Source organism: Neodiprion fabricii, chromosome 6 (assembly GCF_021155785.1).
Source record: "Neodiprion fabricii isolate iyNeoFabr1 chromosome 6, iyNeoFabr1.1, whole genome shotgun sequence".
NCBI lineage: Eukaryota > Metazoa > Arthropoda > Insecta > Hymenoptera > Diprionidae > Neodiprion > Neodiprion fabricii.
The window spans coordinates 30560939-30579109 of record NC_060244.1 but is presented as its reverse complement, the minus strand read 5'-3'; the positions used below and the strand labels follow the sequence as shown (position 1 = coordinate 30579109).

Below are 18171 nucleotides of genomic sequence, written 5' to 3'. Positions count from 1 at the left end.
TACCAAGTTCTCTGGTATTAACGTACAATTGTGTCTGTTAAGTTTTTGTTTATGAAAAATTTGTTGTTTAACCTAAGGAGAAGAAAACAGAAAAAATTTGGTGAACGAAAGAACGATGGAAATGATATATTAGAGGAAGAGAATGAAAAAAAAATTATTTATTGGATTTTAAAGGAAAGTATAGTAATTTTCGGCACGTGCGATAAAAGTGGCTGATGATGATTTATCAAGAATTCAAACACTAACCGAGGACAATCAAAAAATACATGTTAACGTAATATTTGATTTTTTTCCGTTGTGCGACGTGCCAAACAGTTTGAACCTTTCATTTCTTGGATGAAATATACATGTAATTGATAGTACGATATAAAAATTTTGTTGGCGTAATATATTACATTATATTATATTATATTATATTATATTATATTATATTATATTACATTACATTATATTATATTGACTATTATTCAATGGTCATTATTATCAATGAGTAATATTAATGAATCACTGTAAAATGTTTGTTAAGTTTCTTGGCCTTGCTTGCAATTAAGTATAATATTTTTAAGCTTTATATATACGACAGACTTATTTTACAATAAATATAGGTATGCATATGTGCATCTACTGATATATTTACATACGTACCTATATCTGTATGTATAAACATACACGCGTGTACAGTATATATGCAAAATATATACACACATATACGTGTAACGAAAAGAAATGATAAATTTATTATTATGTATTTGAAACCCTATTACATATATATGATATAAATTATAATACATATTGTACATTGGACGGTTCTTTATTACTTGTATAGTGTATACATATGTAAACACATATAGGTATAAGTTACATACGTTTTAACATAATAGAGACATACCCCGCGTACTTGATATATATTGCAGATATTCGTACAAGTAATTAATTATACTTTGTGCCGTATATAACAGCTGACACTATTACATAAAACCGGGTTTAAACCTAGAAATTTATTCTGGTCATGTGTCCGTATATAATTTTGAGAAATTTGGCCAGAGTCGTGACTTTTTTGCAACCAGCTATCGTCCACCTGTAGTTCAAGATTTACTCGCCGCCGCCATGTTGGATATATATATATATATATATATATATTAACATCGATTCTTTAATATCTTTAATATCTTATATATATATATATATATATATATATATATACAAATGATCATTTACACAGTATGTCATCTTTACGAAATAATCTTTTTACATATACGCAATTCTATTTTTAATATGAAGCTCAATTAAATGCAGATATTAAAGAATCGATGTTAATATATTCAAAAACCGCGGCTCCATTCTTGCCTAACTGCTCGACCGCTCATTGGCCGGATGGGCGGTGTATGCAGTGGCACCACACCTGGGTATGCTTTCCACCACAGGTCTCGCTGGGGCAAAAACGCGGCAAACCTCCTCCTACCTCCCTCCGGTCCCCTGTTCGAGCTTTTCTCTGACGAGGTCGAGGCGGTTGAGGCTGTTGCCATCAGATGTCGCCCAAAGTTAAATCCCGTTTGGTTGCATTCCATAGGCCGCTGTTAGTGGACGCCAAGCATCTGCGGTACACGTTCGGTTCGGACTCAAATTTTGTGTATTCTCGTCCGAGTGATGTATAATTGTTGTAGATAGATTAAGAAATGGAGTGATGCGATTGTAAACTCCATTACTTTGAGTGTCAAGAAACTTCAGGTGTGAACGGTGAATCTCTGCGGCTTGCAGATTTCTCATACATGTACACAAAAATCGGTTTACTTCAGTAAACTACGAGGGTGAGTAATTGAAACTAAATTTTCACGCTTCTCCACTCGTATAGTGTGCTCAGCTGCGTAAGTAGTTTGGATTTTGGATCTCCTCGTAAATTTGTGTATAAGTTTTACATGTTTGGAAAGAAATTATATCTTTATGGACGATAGTTTATTTGTAGGCTTTAAACAGTTTTCTTCGTAAAACCTGAGGGGGGCCCATAGGCGATTTCGACGTTGTCTTGTACATCTCCAAATATCGAAGTTCAGGTATCTCAAACGCGAATAAGGGCTTAACAGCCCAGTATTCTATACACAATTCTGAACAAAACCAGTTCGATGCATTTTCGTTTGACGCAGAAGTCAAGAGATTGCATTAATTCTACGATTATACCATTGCGATTTCATAGAATCCGTGTCATTTCTTTATTTCTGTGTAAAATGAAGACAGATTGAAGTCTTTTTGTTCGGAATTGTGTATAAAGTGGGGCTGTTAAGCCCTTTTTCGCGTTTGAGATATAGGGACTTCGATATTTGGTGATATACAATAGGTCAACGTCGAAATCGACTACGGCACCTCCTAAATGCTTGCTGATACATGGGTAATGATATTTTGTTTACGAATTCTGGTTAAAGTTCCGTGGGGATCTACAAGGAGATAACCGCAACTAGTGGAATTTACGCGATGAAATCCTGTAAGGATTTATCAATTACTGAAATGCATACAAAATTGTCAGTATAATTTATGTTATAAATACGTATTCGCACATTTTTATTTTCAATCAGTTTCATACTCTTTCCGAGATTCCAAACATGCAGTCTTCAGGTTCTTATAAGCTTCTCCGTTTTTGTTGTCTATATTTATATGAATAAGTCTGTCACTATTTGCAATATTACTTGAATATAATTCAAATCCGCATCTATAAGTTTCAAATTGTAAGTATACAGGACGAGTCCCCTCGTGTGTCAAATACGGGAAGAGCTTACAATTCGTTAATGCAAAGTTCGTCCCTTCAGTCAATCAGAGAAGCTACGAAATCCATCCCTTAATCAATAACCCTCTGCACGATTAACTTCACGTACTATGAATTTTGTGCGTGAATCGCGTCAAGCTCCTTCCATTCTCGACATATTAGGCAACTCGCCCAGTACCCTGCATAAGGAACTAGCAGTTAGTAATTTTTTTTTTTTTTTTTTGCGCTAATACATAGGGTTATTGTTATCCGATTTGATACCGAATTTACGATTAAATTTGAAAAACGCAAATAATTTCCAATAAAAAAGTTATTAGCATATGACCAACCCTGCTGCTTCAAATATCCATCGCAATAGGGTAGCAAATATGTACCTTTACTCCGTGTTTGCAACTTTCATCTGCTTGTAGTTTGTCAAAAAGTTGTTGGTAAACCGAACAAAGTTACTTGCCAACAGAAAGTCAGGCTGAAGTACACATATTGATAAGTATCAAATCATAACTTGTGATAGTTGCCCGAATAATTGGTAGTACCGAAACAAAATGTTTATCCTCTTTATTTGCGAAGCAACATGTTGAATTTGACTGATTGTTACTGGTTATGCCAATTTTCCAAAGATTCTTCATAAAGCGAACCAGTTCTTAGCCATGCCAAAAATGTCTCAGGAAAACCACATCATGAAAAACGGGCGAATATTTATTTTCGGGTCTATATAACACATACAATTGTATTCCAGCTTCAATCATGTTTTAAATTCATAATATCGGTGGCACATGTTCTTGGTAAAAGTTGTTTCTGGTATACAGGTAACCTCATGGCAATCTGAGCAAGGTTACAAGAAATTAATATACAGGAATAGGTACGAAAACAAAAAGACGGTGAAAATTAGAAAACTCATAATTACACGTACTACGGATTTCCTGTAATACAGTAGGTGTTTACGTGATGAAGAATTAAATGATACTGGCATCAAAAGCTTCTCGTGTAACGGATAATTTGAATATGAAAATAAAAAAATAGATAAACGAAAGCAGAAAATAAAAATCATGCAAGAACGCAAAGTGCGTGAACGCTGTCTTCGAAATTTATTGTGCCTTATTTATTGTAATAATGTTCGGTAAAATCATCGGCCGTGGCGACGCGACGCGACGTGAGAATAAATGGGAGTCCCGCGGCAACATGATAGAATTGCCACGCAAAACATGATATTGCGTATTAAATATCGAACTGTACGAATACATTGTAAAATATACCCTACATATGTATTTAAGGGATACATTATGTGAAAGTAACGTCTTAATCTGGTTGACCTCGATAGGCCAACTTGCGAACTTCGGGCTCGGATACGTTCCGAGTTCAGAGAGAATGATTCGATATGATTTTCATTTTATTATTATTATTATTTTTTTTTTAATTCTCTTACTTACATAATTTGAAACCTGCAGGACAAATCGAATTAAAAATCTTATTAGTTCTAACTTAAGAAGAGTCACACCAATTTAGACCAAAATCATTCAAATCTGTCCATTCATTTTTGAGGTATCGACGAACAAAAAATTGACGACTCACAGACCCAGGCGACCGTCTGAATGCGGTCGAAATTGATTCTCTGTTAGACCTCAAAACGTGGAGATCTGGCAAAAGCCCTCAACTTTTCACTCTTGGGGTGATAATACAATAGCTTCCACTTTTAGAAGTGCGAGAAGTTGAAAATATTGTGTTCCTAAATACAGTCGCAAAAGCTAATAAAACCTTATAAGTCGGCGCTAAGTTGCCTTACCCGCCTGTATGAGATAGAGCGATACGAAAAAAACTTATTACACATTTGAATTCGGAAAAATGAAGGTAGAAAAGTAATCTGTCACAGTCGCGGCTACAAATTATACTGTATGCTTCATAATGATTTTTCCTCAAATTTCTATTAATCAAAATTCACCAATAAAGTCCACCAATAAGCTCACCTGTTTCGCACATAACACTCACCGTATTTGTTCCACTATATCTATATGCGCATTGAGAAATGAATAATTCTGTACTATGATTTCCAATACATTAGGTAATTGATTGCTGTACTCCCCTCGCCCCGCCACTATACCTGTGGAGAAATTTTTCGGAATCATATATTTTACTTTTCGAAATCGACTCATCCTACACGTTACGTATTAACTGCATCATGAGGGTCGCATGCTGCTCCCTGCCATACAATGTTACATATTATGTTTTTTCTTTGCATAATCATTGTGCGGAAACTATAGGCCAAAAATGTGTTGCTCATTTTCGATGTCTTATTGTTAAATAAATATTTCTTTGCACAGAGATGAAAAAGTCGTTGAATCAACTGAATCGATTTAGTTTGATTAAAAATTGTTGCTTCAATCGTTATTTTGTGAAACTGAATATACCATAGTTGACGTAATAAATTCTGTCAGGCTGTCACGTCAAATCAGCCAAACGAGTTATTTGAACTATGCTATTAATTTGATTGAAAATTTCATGGGTCCTAAAAATATCTAGTTGTGTCAACTCAATGATCCGGTTGAAGAAGGGTACCTGTGGTTGAATGCGTGCAATCGCTTCAACTTAAATATTTTTTCTGTCGTCAAAGAATTCAGTATTCTGCGGAATCAAATTTGATCCCCTTAAATCGACCCCTAAATATGATTTAGTAAACAAATTGATTTCGTCAAACTAAGTGATTTTTATTCTTTGCGTTCAAACTCACACATTGTTGAATACGTATGTTTGATCGAACTAAATGTGCCATTTGTCAAGAACTTTAGACGATCGAAACAAAAAATTTAAGTGTCTTAGCCTAAGCAAATCTACATCTCGTAGGCATCGCTTGCTTTGTTGATCCAAGTCAGCGAATATAATTGTACTAACTGCAAATACTTGAGTTGATTGAAACGTATGTATCAGGCGATAAAACAACAAAATTGTTTTCATACAAATAGTGCAATGAATATATCTACAATCACGAATAGGCTAATGAATTTAGCTACTTTTGAATAATTTGTTGGTCGAAAAGAACCGACAAAAGTTCAACGCTTCACGCAATAGCTTCATATCACTGAAATAAATATACTTCGTCATCTATTGTAACTCGGCTAAAGTCAACCGGAAGTCTGTGCGATAGTTTGGCGTAGTGGCAACAGATGTCCGCCTAGATAGGATTGTAGGTATTTGCGAACGGTCCCCGGTTCGGATCTCGATCAAAGCCACGCGGCATTTGTCGGAAACTAAAAATACGTTTTATCCGACTTGCGAACAATTACAAGTTACTAATTGCGTTACTAAGAAAACTACCAACTACCGTAATTAGGTTTTCAATTACAATTTTATTTCTGTTCAGCACAATTCCAAATGATTACAGGACGTTCTTCGAAATTTATAGTAATTTTAATTTAAAACATAATCTTACTTTAGAACCTGAGCATTAGTTTATCCAAACGATACGAGACTACAGTCGACAAATAAGTTGTTTCAATAAATGATTGAAACACTACACTGAACTGAATGTTCAGTTGCTTGTATCTAGTTGTGATTTTATCAACCAATTCTTCAGCTCCGTTAACTGAGATTTTTTCAAACCTACAAACAAAGAACACAATCTTGCATTTATCAAACATTTGTTGGATCAAAAAGTAGAATATTCATGTGAACCCCTTAGCAGTCCGTTTTTGTGGTGGATAAAAAAAATTTCATAAAATTATCCTATAATTCAGCGACCTCAAAAACGCTGATCTGCCAAATTACAGTCGAATCGATGTAGTAAAACTTGGCATGATTCTTTTTTCAAATGCCCGTAATATATGTGTCTCACTGACAGTCAACGGGTTACCAAAATGATTTTCACGTATATGATATAGGTCTTGCAACTTGATATTTCATTTACTGTACATCCTCGTATTTCTGTTAAATAATAATAAAGTCAACAGAAGCATTTTTCATTTACTTTGTGTAATTTATAAATTGTTATAATAACCAAGTATTGGTTTCGCTAGCCGTGAACTTGGCGCGAAACAATTTTTTTTTTTTTTTTTTTTTTTTTTTTTATTTAATTCAAGAACTTCTCCCTCCCAGTGTAGGAAATAGTTCGCCAAACGGTGAGTTTCAGTGAAATCAGACTTTAGTTCAAGCCCACACAAGCGGCTCTCTTACTCAAGTATCAGATAACAAGCGACTCGCAAGTTATGTGTATACATATAGTCTTAGGTTGAGAGAGAAGGTCTTACCCGGATTTTGTTTTAGGGAAAATGAGGTGCTACTACTCCTATAGAATGAATGACTCTGTAAAATCGTGAATTCATTATTACCTATACATGTGTTGATTATACATCATAACCCACTCGTGCTATACGATAAAAAGTAATTTGACTATCGATCTGCATTAATTGAGATAGAGGGTAACCAGACAGTAAAATGCTAATCAAAGCGGAATTCATCCTCTTATTACCAGAAACTTATTGTACTTCACCGTTCCCCGGAGTAGCGTAGTTCAATCTTTCCGTGTGTTACGTCATTTTTACAGTAAACTATTTGCTGTCCCAAACTATTTCACTCGATGTTCTTCAAATACAACTACATAATACAACCGTAATTTCTTGGTCAGGAACACAATATTATCTGGATAATATATGTATAATATACACGGAACTTTTTCCATTAACCACTTCAGTATATCGAATCAAGGGACAGTATTTGTATTGCGTTATATTTTTCACAAAACGGTACAAGCGAAAGGAAAATTTCATTTACTAAATTACAGTTTAACATATTCTTGTTGATTTTTTTCTGTTTGAAATTTATTTCACCACAACTGTGTGGCCACTGTATTATCCTGATTGTCGTCATCATATTTGCAGGGTATCGTATATATATTACATCGCCACGCCTGCAGTCAACAAGCGTATAATACCTACTTTACTACGCGACTTTGTTACAGACGTACATGCACTGACATCATTTATGCTCACCGTATATGTACATGTTAATGACACCACGCAAACGTTCTTTACAGTATTTTCGGCACCGGCACACGTATCGGATGCCTTTAACATACATATTGTTATTAACCATATTATTATTGATTGCAATGCTATATTCATAATAGCTCGCGCACCATGCGCCGATTCTTTACCCGATCTATGATGCAGACAGTTATAATGCATATTGTATTATAAGACAGCTGTAATATTACTATGTATACTCGTAAATATTACCTTCGCCTATGGGCTTGTAGGAGCGTACATAGGTACGTTTTGTAGCACCGCGAGCGAGGATGTCGCCTTGTGTGAGTTGATAGTCACTGCTACGGAATTTAAGTTCTTTATTTGTATGGGAGATCGCTTCAAGCCAGCATCTTTCGGCCCTCTTACCTGCTACGCTATTGGCATACAGTATATTTTGGTAGGCTACTCGTCCGGTGGTTACTAAATAATTACTGTACGCATATAGGTAAGGCCTGCAGATGAATGTTACGAAATTGTTTCAAGTCCTCCCGCTTTCGGCATCAGAAATAAATGTCGAATTGAATCTATCGCAAGAACATATATATTTTTTTATCAAACACTATGCCTTCATACCAGTAAAAAAAATATGAGGATACGTGGTATTTTTTCCAATTACAGATATACTACCTACATTCCAAGGTATTACAATTTTGTTTATAATATTTTAGTATCACTTTCTTAATCCGGAATGTTACGGAAAGCAAAGAGAAGTGAAAAAATTACCTCACCGTAACTACTGACATAGGCTCATATCCATGCAACAATATCGAGCGTTGAACAGTAACCGTGTACTGAAGCGATTCGATGAGACGTGTATATAAATGATACAATGATATCGTTGTTCGTCGACAATGAGACGTAGAAGTTTTGTCATCTAATGACAACGTATATAATAGTTCGCCGAATGTTAGAGAATATCGATGTACATAACTGGTGACTGTGCGTATAGGTATTCGTATGCAATGCCTTGTACCAATAATATTAAAATAAAATAATAATTTTCGTTTTTCTGCAATAAATTATATGCGTTACGCCTACATATACTTGAACAGGTATGATGATAGAACTTTGAATTCCTCGTACATTTCGTCTCCTTTATCATGATTAAATATAACACTGGCGTTGAAACAGCGAAATACAAATATCACTGGCGATAGTACAATGTACGATGTGTATTGTAGTTGAAAAATACCTACGACTATTCCCACAACGCAGCGGGGTCCGTGTTTCTTACGGCTTGGTCGGGTTGATCATAGGGTTGCAAACGAAATAATCAAACTTCGTGCAATGCGTGGCTAAAATTGCGCCTGCTTTACCGATAAATTACCAACCCTATACATAGTCAATCAGTGCAGTCGCCCTGATGTTATCTTGTCAAAGTTACAATTACAGCTACAGAAACGCTTTGGTGGTTTGTTTAAAGCGATATTTTTCACCCGGTTGTATTTAGTTTTTTAAATCACAACCTTCTCATCTCCCCGCCAACTTTCTCCCTTTGTTAGGTATATTTCGATAATTATTTCACTTTCAAGACCATTATGTGAGAAAAACTATGGAGAAAAATTTTTGCACGCAGAGAAAAGGCGGATAAAGTGGGTCGCACCGGGCAAAGCTGACCCCTTTGAAAAAGGTTTCCTGATGCAAGTGCATAAGCAAATTTGCAATGTTTGTCAATTTTGCAAAATTTCGCAAAAATTTCGAGGGAGCCCAATTTGCCTGCAATTTTCCAACTTTGCGATAGACGCTCGTGCTTGGTCAGGTGTTCATTTTTTGGTTAATATCAGAAGATTCAACGATTCAAACCTCAACTCGTAAATTATTTCCTTAATAGGCACACTAAATGTTGTACTAACCTACATTCGGATTTATATAAGAACTCGGTATTAGTGAAGAATTATGGGTTTTCGATCGAGCATAACCGATCGAAATTTCAGATACAAGTTTTTGCAAGTACTTTTCTAGGGATAGAATTGAATGTAAGACTACTTATTCGTTTCGTAAAATACCGCTGTACATGTCAGACACGAATGTTTGATCATAAATGTTTGAGTACCGCCCGACTAGAGTCTTATGTATCGATTTTAATAATTTTTATCCGGCGGTTTCGCTGCCCACACTTGAGTTGTATAGTAAAATAAATTATTTTCTATCTCGAAGCAGCACAGTTTTTGTTAATATCACATTTACATTTAGGAGTGAAAGTATCGAGATATTCAAATATGCAGTTCTTGCAACCATCGTTGTTGGAAAAACTCCCTTAGGTATAATATTATTTACAGCTAAGTTGGACAAATTTTAGTGAGAATTGCAATTCCGAAGGTATGACTAACTAGTTTCACATGAAAACTATCACATTAGCTGTGTGAATTGGGATGCAACAGATTGCAACGATAAGCCGCACATTAAGTGTGCCCGCCATTGGTATATTTGAGAAGATTATGTGAGACAGGGCTTAGCATTATATCTAGTAGCTGTGTACCCTATAACAGAATTGCATATTATAATTAAGAGACACATCATTATATGGTACTGATCTCGAATAGCTCCTTATAATTGTATCTAATTGCGTCAAGGGTTATTGTCAATTTGCGTCTCAAAACCATCTAATTGTAAGCTATCCACGATATGTCTACAGTGGAATGTGCATATGCTGTAATTTTATTTAATGTTGACCGATCTACCTGAGTAAACTCGAACTCTTTTCGTGACCGTGATTTGAGCGATCCTCACAGTGCGTAAGGGAGCTTACAATCAGCCTATAATCAATAAAGTTGAAGAATCCTTGGCGACCACGTGTTTCATCGATTACCTCTTTTCAGAATATGTGATGATGCGGCCGATGTCCTTCGTATACGTTGTTTTCGGGGTATTACTGTCCTTAATGAAACACACTTTGGCCGGTGAGTATTAAAAGCTTGGGTAAGCTTTATACATAAAATACTCTTATGCAGCTTGGTAATTACTCATATTTCATAATGGTAGGTGTACAGTAGTATGCATACATTGCGGATGTAATCAAAAAATTGACGAGTCTAGTTATGATGTATCATCTCGACTTTAAACTCGACTAACTTCATCATTAAAATCAGAGTGCTAGCAGGCAAAACAACATTATCGTTTGCTCATGGTCATTTGCATAGTCTTTACATCGAACATGTTAGTAGTAATTTTAGAATTTCTTTATATTTAAATTCTTAGAATTGTTTTGATCGAATGGTTTTCTTTTTTTCGACCAATCATCTGAAAAAGCAGACTTGGGCATGTCGTTCAACAGACATCCTGAGCCAATAGCTGCACCTCTGGGCGATGAAGTCTACTTTGAATGCAGCCTCAACCTGCCAGCTGAAAAATTTTTTTGGCGACACAAACCTCTGAATTCCGATCATTGGGGACCCATGATTCAATCTGAAAATAGCGGCGTCAAAGCGTCCAGACATGTTGTTTACTTTGATGAGAAGTCAAAAGCTGGGGATTATCAGTGCATAGCCTATTACGGTAAAAATTTGTTCAGCAAATGGAACAAACGAATCTGTATATCAGAGTAAAGGTATTGTTGCTCCAATCGGATCCGTTTGCTTCATTTGTGAGCAAAATCACGAGTGTGTAGTTATAATAAGCTAATCTCATAATGCGAAATAGCTTCGTTTTCTGAGTGCACTGATTTAGACTTGGTTCATATTACAGGAACCAGTGGACTGGCATCAGATCCAGCAAGATTAAGCCTCGCCACGCTGGAAGATTTCGTGGAAGAAGAGAATGAAAAGTTGCAAGTTGCAGCAGGAAATACAGTACCCATTACTTGCCCGGTGTCTTATTCGTGCCCTCAAGCAATTGTGGAATTCTACAAATACAACGACACAATAAAAAACGCTTTTTTTACGGACGGCAACACAATGGTGTTGAAAAATATATCTATGGCCGACAATGGCCAGTATCACTGTGTGGCCAACAACGATATTTCATCCCAGACGTATACATCTCGGCGCAAGACTATTTTATCGGTCCTTGGTAGTGATAAAGCTCAACCGCCGTATTTTATTAAACAACCACAATTTGAGTATAGAGTACTGCCTGGTAAAAATATAACTTTGGAATGTTTTGGTGCTGGTAGTCCAGTACCTCGTGTAACATGGAGCAGAATTGGTAACCACCTGCCGTCCAAAGTAAGGGTCACTGCCGCAGGACTAAATATACACAACGTGCAAATCTCAGATAACGGGCAGTACCACTGCCGCTGGAGCAATGAACACGGTGTCAAACAGTGTAAAATATTCTTACACGTTGTAGAGAGTCCCAGAGTAACCAAACCATTGAAAATATCAACCGTCTCGGAGGGTGGTGACTTGGAAATATTCTGCAGTGTTTCTGGTATCCCTGAACCATTTGTAGAATGGTTAATCAATGGCGAATTTCTACCTCGAGATAAAAATAAAAATTCTAGGTCATTGTACATATCTCCGGTTGAGAAGAAACATGCCGGTATAGTTCAATGTGTCGCCAGTAATGAATATGGTTCGGACTCCGGTTACGGTTTGCTGAGGGTCACACCAAAACAGCATTTGAGCGGCGTAGGTGAATCAAGATCAGATAATACATATAGCTCAAGTCCTAATCACCGTGAACACACGAGAATCGGTGGCAGAAGGCGTCCCATTAAGGAAGGGAAACGTAAGGGAAATGGTAATTGGATGATATTCTCAGTTTTCTTGACTTTTGCACATAGCTAGTTCATTCGGTAATACTGGCCCACAACACATATTAACGTCCAAAAGCATAGTAGATTATTACTTTATACCGGAGATCTACCCTGTGGAAGATCTTCATTTTTTTCCAAGATTTCGTAATGTCATTGAATAAGAAATAATTCATGTTTGGTAAAGAGATGATAATCAGTGTAAATTTTTCAAATTTCAGCATTGATGGTGCCGCCAAATCAGCCAAACGTCACACGGCTTTCAGACGTCTCTGTCATGGTGAGGTGGTCAGTACCAGAGAATAATGGTCTGCCGATTGAATTTTTCAAAGTTCAGTACAGAGAACTAGGACCAAAAATGAATAGAAAGCAAGGAAAATGGATGACCGATACAATGGTGATACCGAAACATGTGCGTTCTTTTGAAGTAACCGATTTACAGCCAAACCATACTTACAAATTCCGAATAGCAGCCGTATATTCGAACCATGATAATAAACTTAGCAGTAACTCGGTAAAGTTCCTGCTGAACCGCACTTCGGACGTAAAGGCCCCCAAACTGCCCGTTCCAATATTGATAAACACAGAGGCTGTGGGACCACACGAAATACTGCTTGTCTGGAATATCGAGGACACGGCGGCAAAAATAGATGGCTTTATCGTTCACCATAGAGCGACTACATTTGCTGGAAAGTACATCAAGACCACAGTTGAAGGAAAAACGGCAAACTCAACAACGATTTCACACTTGAATCCCGATACAGCATACGAGTTCAAAGTTCAGAGTTTCTCTATCGCCGCTGGTTCAGAATATTCACAAATTCACAAACAGAAGACACTGCCACTTCCAACCGAATTTTCTGTACAGCAAGTAATTCCTGAAAATACATTGAAATCTACAGAAATCAACAAAACTGGCGGTTTGTACGCGATTGTTGGGGGCGGATTCGGAGGAGTAGCTATTTTAGCTGCCTTAGCCGCTGTGACTATTCTTTACAAGCGAAGCAAACGTAAACAAAATCGTGAATCCCCACAAGGCCTAGGTATATTCCTACAATCGATTCAATGTACCCATACGTAATTATATCGATATGTCGCTTTGTATGCTATCTGAGTTTATCGCTATTTTAAGCTTCAGGTTTATTCAGATGATAGGTTTATCGTGGACAAGTGTAATATACACGTATAAGCTACGAAGCTGTGTCAATTATGTAAATGCAAGTGTTTGTACTAAGGATTAAGAATACGAAAATTTCAATTTGGTTATCATGTAATCATTTTCACTGTTAACACGCTGTATTTTGCAGATAAAGCAGTACCTAATGGCAGGGTCGTGAATGGAGGTATACCAGATTCTAAGATCAACATTACACCAAATCCACTAGCTAGTCTTGATACTCCTGAAGATTCGATTCCCAAGGTTAGTGTATTGAGATGAAATATATGTATTCTAACATCATATTCTATCAGGATAGCATGTTAAGCATACAATGACTTAAGATATACAAAGACAGCCAGTCTGATACGGCTTATTTTATGCAAGGATAAAAAAACACAAATTGGGCCAGTGAAACGACTTCAAGTATTCTGCAATTATCGACTAATTTACATTGCGTCCCATTGCCTAAATTATGTAATTCTAAAACAGTTTGATTGCTCATAAGGCCCTGTTTTCCATGTTTTTGATGACATGCAACCTGTGAAACCTCACATGGCTGGCCGTTTTCACGTATCTTCGGTCAGCTTACAAGGTCTTTTTCTTCTGATCATACAAAGGAAATATGTAACGTGCAAGACAAAATGATAGCCTATGTACGAGTAAAAAAATTAACAGACAAACGTCTGAGACAGACTGACAATGAGAAAGATGGCATAGTGAAAACAACATAGCTATCTGAAAGAGTTTTACTCTTACATTGCATTTTGGATAATGTTAATAATTCATTCTTATCTTAATGTCTTATAACTTGAAGCTTTCAACGTACAATAATAGGGAAAAGTACTTTTATGTAGTAAATAAATATTGATATGTGCATTTGGAGTTTTCAGCACGCCTATAATTATTAAAGTCATGAAGAAATAGAAATATTTTCTTTTGTTCCTTAGAATGTAGCTGATATATGTAGAGATTAAAGAACTTTTTCTAAAGTTCTTTTAATTATTTATACAGGGAAAGGTGGGGCAGTACCGACCTGCGGGGCAAGACCGGCCATTATCCGTTATTTTTTCAGGTGAACGGTTGTCCCCCTCTCCTATGGTTGTTTATTGTTATTAACGGAGCCACGCTGCTTATTATTTTGTAATACTCGCCTGGGCGCGGGACTGCCAGTTGACAAATTCTTTTGGGTGGTTGGTTTTACCCCACAGGCCGGCGCTGCTCCACCTTCCCCTATGCATAGTTGACAAAATTTTTACCTCATTAACAGTTGTAAATATGAATCGATAATTCGTGAAAGTTACGCTTAGCGCTTAGTTCTTCAGTACAGCCTTGAACTGATGAGGATGAAGCTAGTAACGTTACTGTACGATGTATTTTTACGAAAAATCGCTACTTCGCACCTTTAGGAATGTCTGAAATTTAGTAAACCATGATAAATAAAATATACTCATATTTTGCAAAGCCAACTCCTTAAAAGTTATTCTAAAAATGCGCAATAATAATTTTTCCCTGGTGTTTCGTCAGGTTTACATTACTAATTTCAGCCTCATTTGAACTGTCATCTTCATTTTATTCTAACTTTTTTTTTATTCCTCTGGTCACCTATGCAAAGATAATACCTCAGACGCTGTTTAATATCAATGTGTATGAAATACAAATTCTTACAAGAATACATACGTAAATACGCGCGAGTTGGTGAAGCGGGTCCCGCACACTAATATTTCGGACCGACTTGTAGCAGCAGTGTTAGCGTAAGCACAGAGTTCACTCGAGTGGCTCGAGCGGTTTGAGCAGCCTACTTCATACGTATAACAGTACCGTACGGTGTGTGCACTCTATTTATTATGTAAATGGTAAAATATGGACTATTACTGATTGAGAGTATATCAATTTTTTTTTAAACACTGGCATGGATAGAGAAATTTAGACGTATTCCGAAATGTGTGCTAGCACGTGCGACATTTTTGAACGGTCGCTCCGTAACTAGAATGAATATGCGCGATTCGTCATTTCGGAATGGATTTACCGAAAACGAAATCTTGTGTCTGACTCTCAAAATCACTCATCTCATTTTGCTTCTTGAATTTTCTTTTTTTTTTTAATGGATTCAGAAAGGCTCAAGTCCAAAACACACCAACATTACCTCTACAATCTTGACACCGCTACCGGTGAATCAATTTGAAATATATCATATTCTTTCATTTCGGTACGATCGTTCAGAAATGTGGGATACATTTTGCGCGCCTAAGCCCAACTCTTTACGGAACGTTCCGAAATGTCGCACGTGCTAGCACGCATTTCAGAGTATGTCGATTATAATCGATTGATCATCGTGAGTTCTATACGATTGGCACGAAATAACGTCTCTGGTAATATCGTTGCTATTCCTATCAGCTGTCTCCGTACTCTTTCTGGAGTCTGCACTCTTCTTTTGTTTTTTTTTTTTCCGAATACCACTTCGGTACGTAATCTACCCAACCTAGATCTGACAGAAGCGAACGAACACAAATGTTTATAAACAGAACGGACAACAATCAACAATGGAAATGGCTTCATTTTTAAATGGTCAAAACAACAACAGCCACAACAATGGGGACGCAACAGTGCAAGCTAATACCGTGGGAGAACCATCACTAGGAGCTCCGGCTTCAAACGAACAGCCTCTATGAATTCTGCAATTCTCATAATGATTTTTTCTTATAACATAATTCAAAACTACTGGAATACTAAAAATATGTAACAACGGACATGAATTTACATACAGGATTAACGCTAGAACTACCACATCAGTCATAGTGACTCGTCTTGAAAAAAATCGTCATAAAAGTAAATTTTTATATCAATATAATAAACAAATATTTTATTATTACGTATCTTTTAACAACCAGTCGTTTTGACTGATTTTGGTGAAGATAGCATTGTCTTAATTTCGGAAGTTCTAGTGTTCTTTATTTATTTATTTATTGGTGAACACGAGTGTGACTAACGCAACCGTTCTACTTGGTGTCTCAGCAACGAATAAGTGACTCTGTTGAGCATTTCATAAAAAAAAAAAGTTATAATTATAGATACAGGAATAGTCATTCCAGGCTTTATCATATTTGCTTGCAAAATTCTTCACAACGCAAAATCATGGTGATAATTTATTTTCATTTCCAGTTAATGGCGAAAATAGCTTGCGCTGCTCTTCCCCTTATATCTCTGGTATTTCCATCCGTATCTGCAATTCCTCGTATCCCCATAAGACTGTCCTATGGCATTCCTTTTCCAAACCTGACAAAATTGAATATAACATATGGCAATTACGAGACTCAAAATATGTGCTAGTTTATCACATTATACTATGCACAATACTAGTTATAATAATTATTGATTTATTTGCAAGTTCGAAGTATTATTCGATATTAATGGTAAAGAGAAGATGATGAAGTGTTCACCCGAAGAGAAAAGAAAAATGCGATCACGTTCCGTTCTCTCGTAATCAGGTATCGCGTAGACGCAAATTACTACAAAATATGATTCTCTGAATTATTTTCAATTTTTTTCAAATCGCAAAGAATCGACTTCAATTTTTGTCGATTCGTTTTCATCTCGTTTTCCAACTGCATATTCGGTACCGTTAAGTGGGTTCATGCACAAGGAGATAGTTCAAGAATGGTCTTATTCTCATCCAAAGGATAAGTTATACCTATAATATATGACTGCTACGGCAATAGAGAAATGGAAGATGTCTACTGGATCTATTGTTATTATTGTTTATACTGGGTTAACGCTTTGTTATCTTCTCGCTCTTTTAACGATTATGTTAGTAACACTCCTGAAGATCATTTCGTATAAATTTTGTATTAAAGTAAGAAAAATTCAAGTGCCGAGTAATGAAAACTACAGAGGCATATTGTCTCTTCTTCAATTGAATACGTGATCCTTGAGTCTCTACTCTATCGCTGAGATTACAGATGTTGATCTATATTATTTATTAGTCTATATTTTCAAGCATCCAATGCAATACGTCCATATAACTATAAGAAAAAACAGGAGTTTTTATTTCACACCTGACTGAATTTGAGACAAACTGAACTGTGACTCTGCAGCGTATCCAGCGCGCAATTTAAATTTTCGGAAATGGCATGAGTTCAATTGATTTTTTTGATACGCCTACTTTTAATAAGGCTAATAGAAAAAAGTTGGAATCAATAATGCTCACCACATCATCATCATCATCATCATCATCACCACCACCACCATCACCACCACCACCACCACCACCACCACCACCACCACCACCACCACCACCACCACCACGATTATTATTATTATTATTATTATTATTATTATTATTTGTATACTACGTAAGTCTCTCTTCCTAGCATTGATATGCATACTATGACGTAATAGTGCCTTAACGATGGACAAATAACTTCGTTCTGTTTTCTCTATTGATATTTGATGATACTTAATTTATAGTTTAGAAGTGAGAGTCTGGTTGTGCGTAAGAAGAAATGTGTTCCGGTGCATCAAAAGCATTTTAAGTAAAATAATTAAAACTCCAGTG

General features: G+C 36.3%; 1 protein-coding gene across 4 annotated transcripts; it reads left to right on the top strand.

Moving 5' to 3' along the window:
- Nucleotides 1–1449: 1449 nt before the first annotated feature.
- LOC124184561 (interference hedgehog-like) lies at nucleotides 1450–17147 on the top strand. Of its 4 annotated transcripts, none has more exons than XM_046574400.1 (7): nucleotides 1450–1808; nucleotides 10587–10667; nucleotides 11017–11262; nucleotides 11452–12447; nucleotides 12682–13503; nucleotides 13768–13880; nucleotides 14004–16048. In XM_046574400.1, exons 2-7 carry the CDS (start codon nucleotides 10595–10597, stop codon nucleotides 14121–14123), a joined length of 2370 nt encoding a protein of 789 aa, XP_046430356.1. In that variant the 5' UTR covers nucleotides 1450–1808; nucleotides 10587–10594; the 3' UTR covers nucleotides 14124–16048. The 4 variants fall into 4 exon arrangements, with proteins under 4 accessions (XP_046430356.1, XP_046430357.1, XP_046430355.1 ...); XM_046574401.1 differs by lacking the exon at nucleotides 14004–16048 and adding an exon at nucleotides 16103–16238 and having other exon boundaries at nucleotides 1451–1808; XM_046574399.1 differs by lacking the exon at nucleotides 14004–16048 and adding an exon at nucleotides 16142–17147 and having other exon boundaries at nucleotides 1452–1808; nucleotides 11020–11262.
- Nucleotides 17148–18171: the final 1024 nt, after the last annotated feature.

What these genes read in the sequence shown, in the direction of transcription:
- LOC124184561 (XM_046574398.1), top strand. Translation starts at nt 10,595, where the DNA reads ATGATGCGGCCGATGTCCTTCGTATACGTTGTTTTCGGGGTATTACTG. An exon ending in AATGAAACACACTTTGGCCG is followed by an intron (nt 10,668 to 11,016) that starts GTGAGTATTAAA and finishes CATCTGAAAAAG; the next exon opens with CAGACTTGGGCATGTCGTTC. An exon ending in AGGGAAACGTAAGGGAAATG is followed by an intron (nt 12,448 to 12,681) that starts GTAATTGGATGA and finishes TTCAAATTTCAG; the next exon opens with CATTGATGGTGCCGCCAAAT.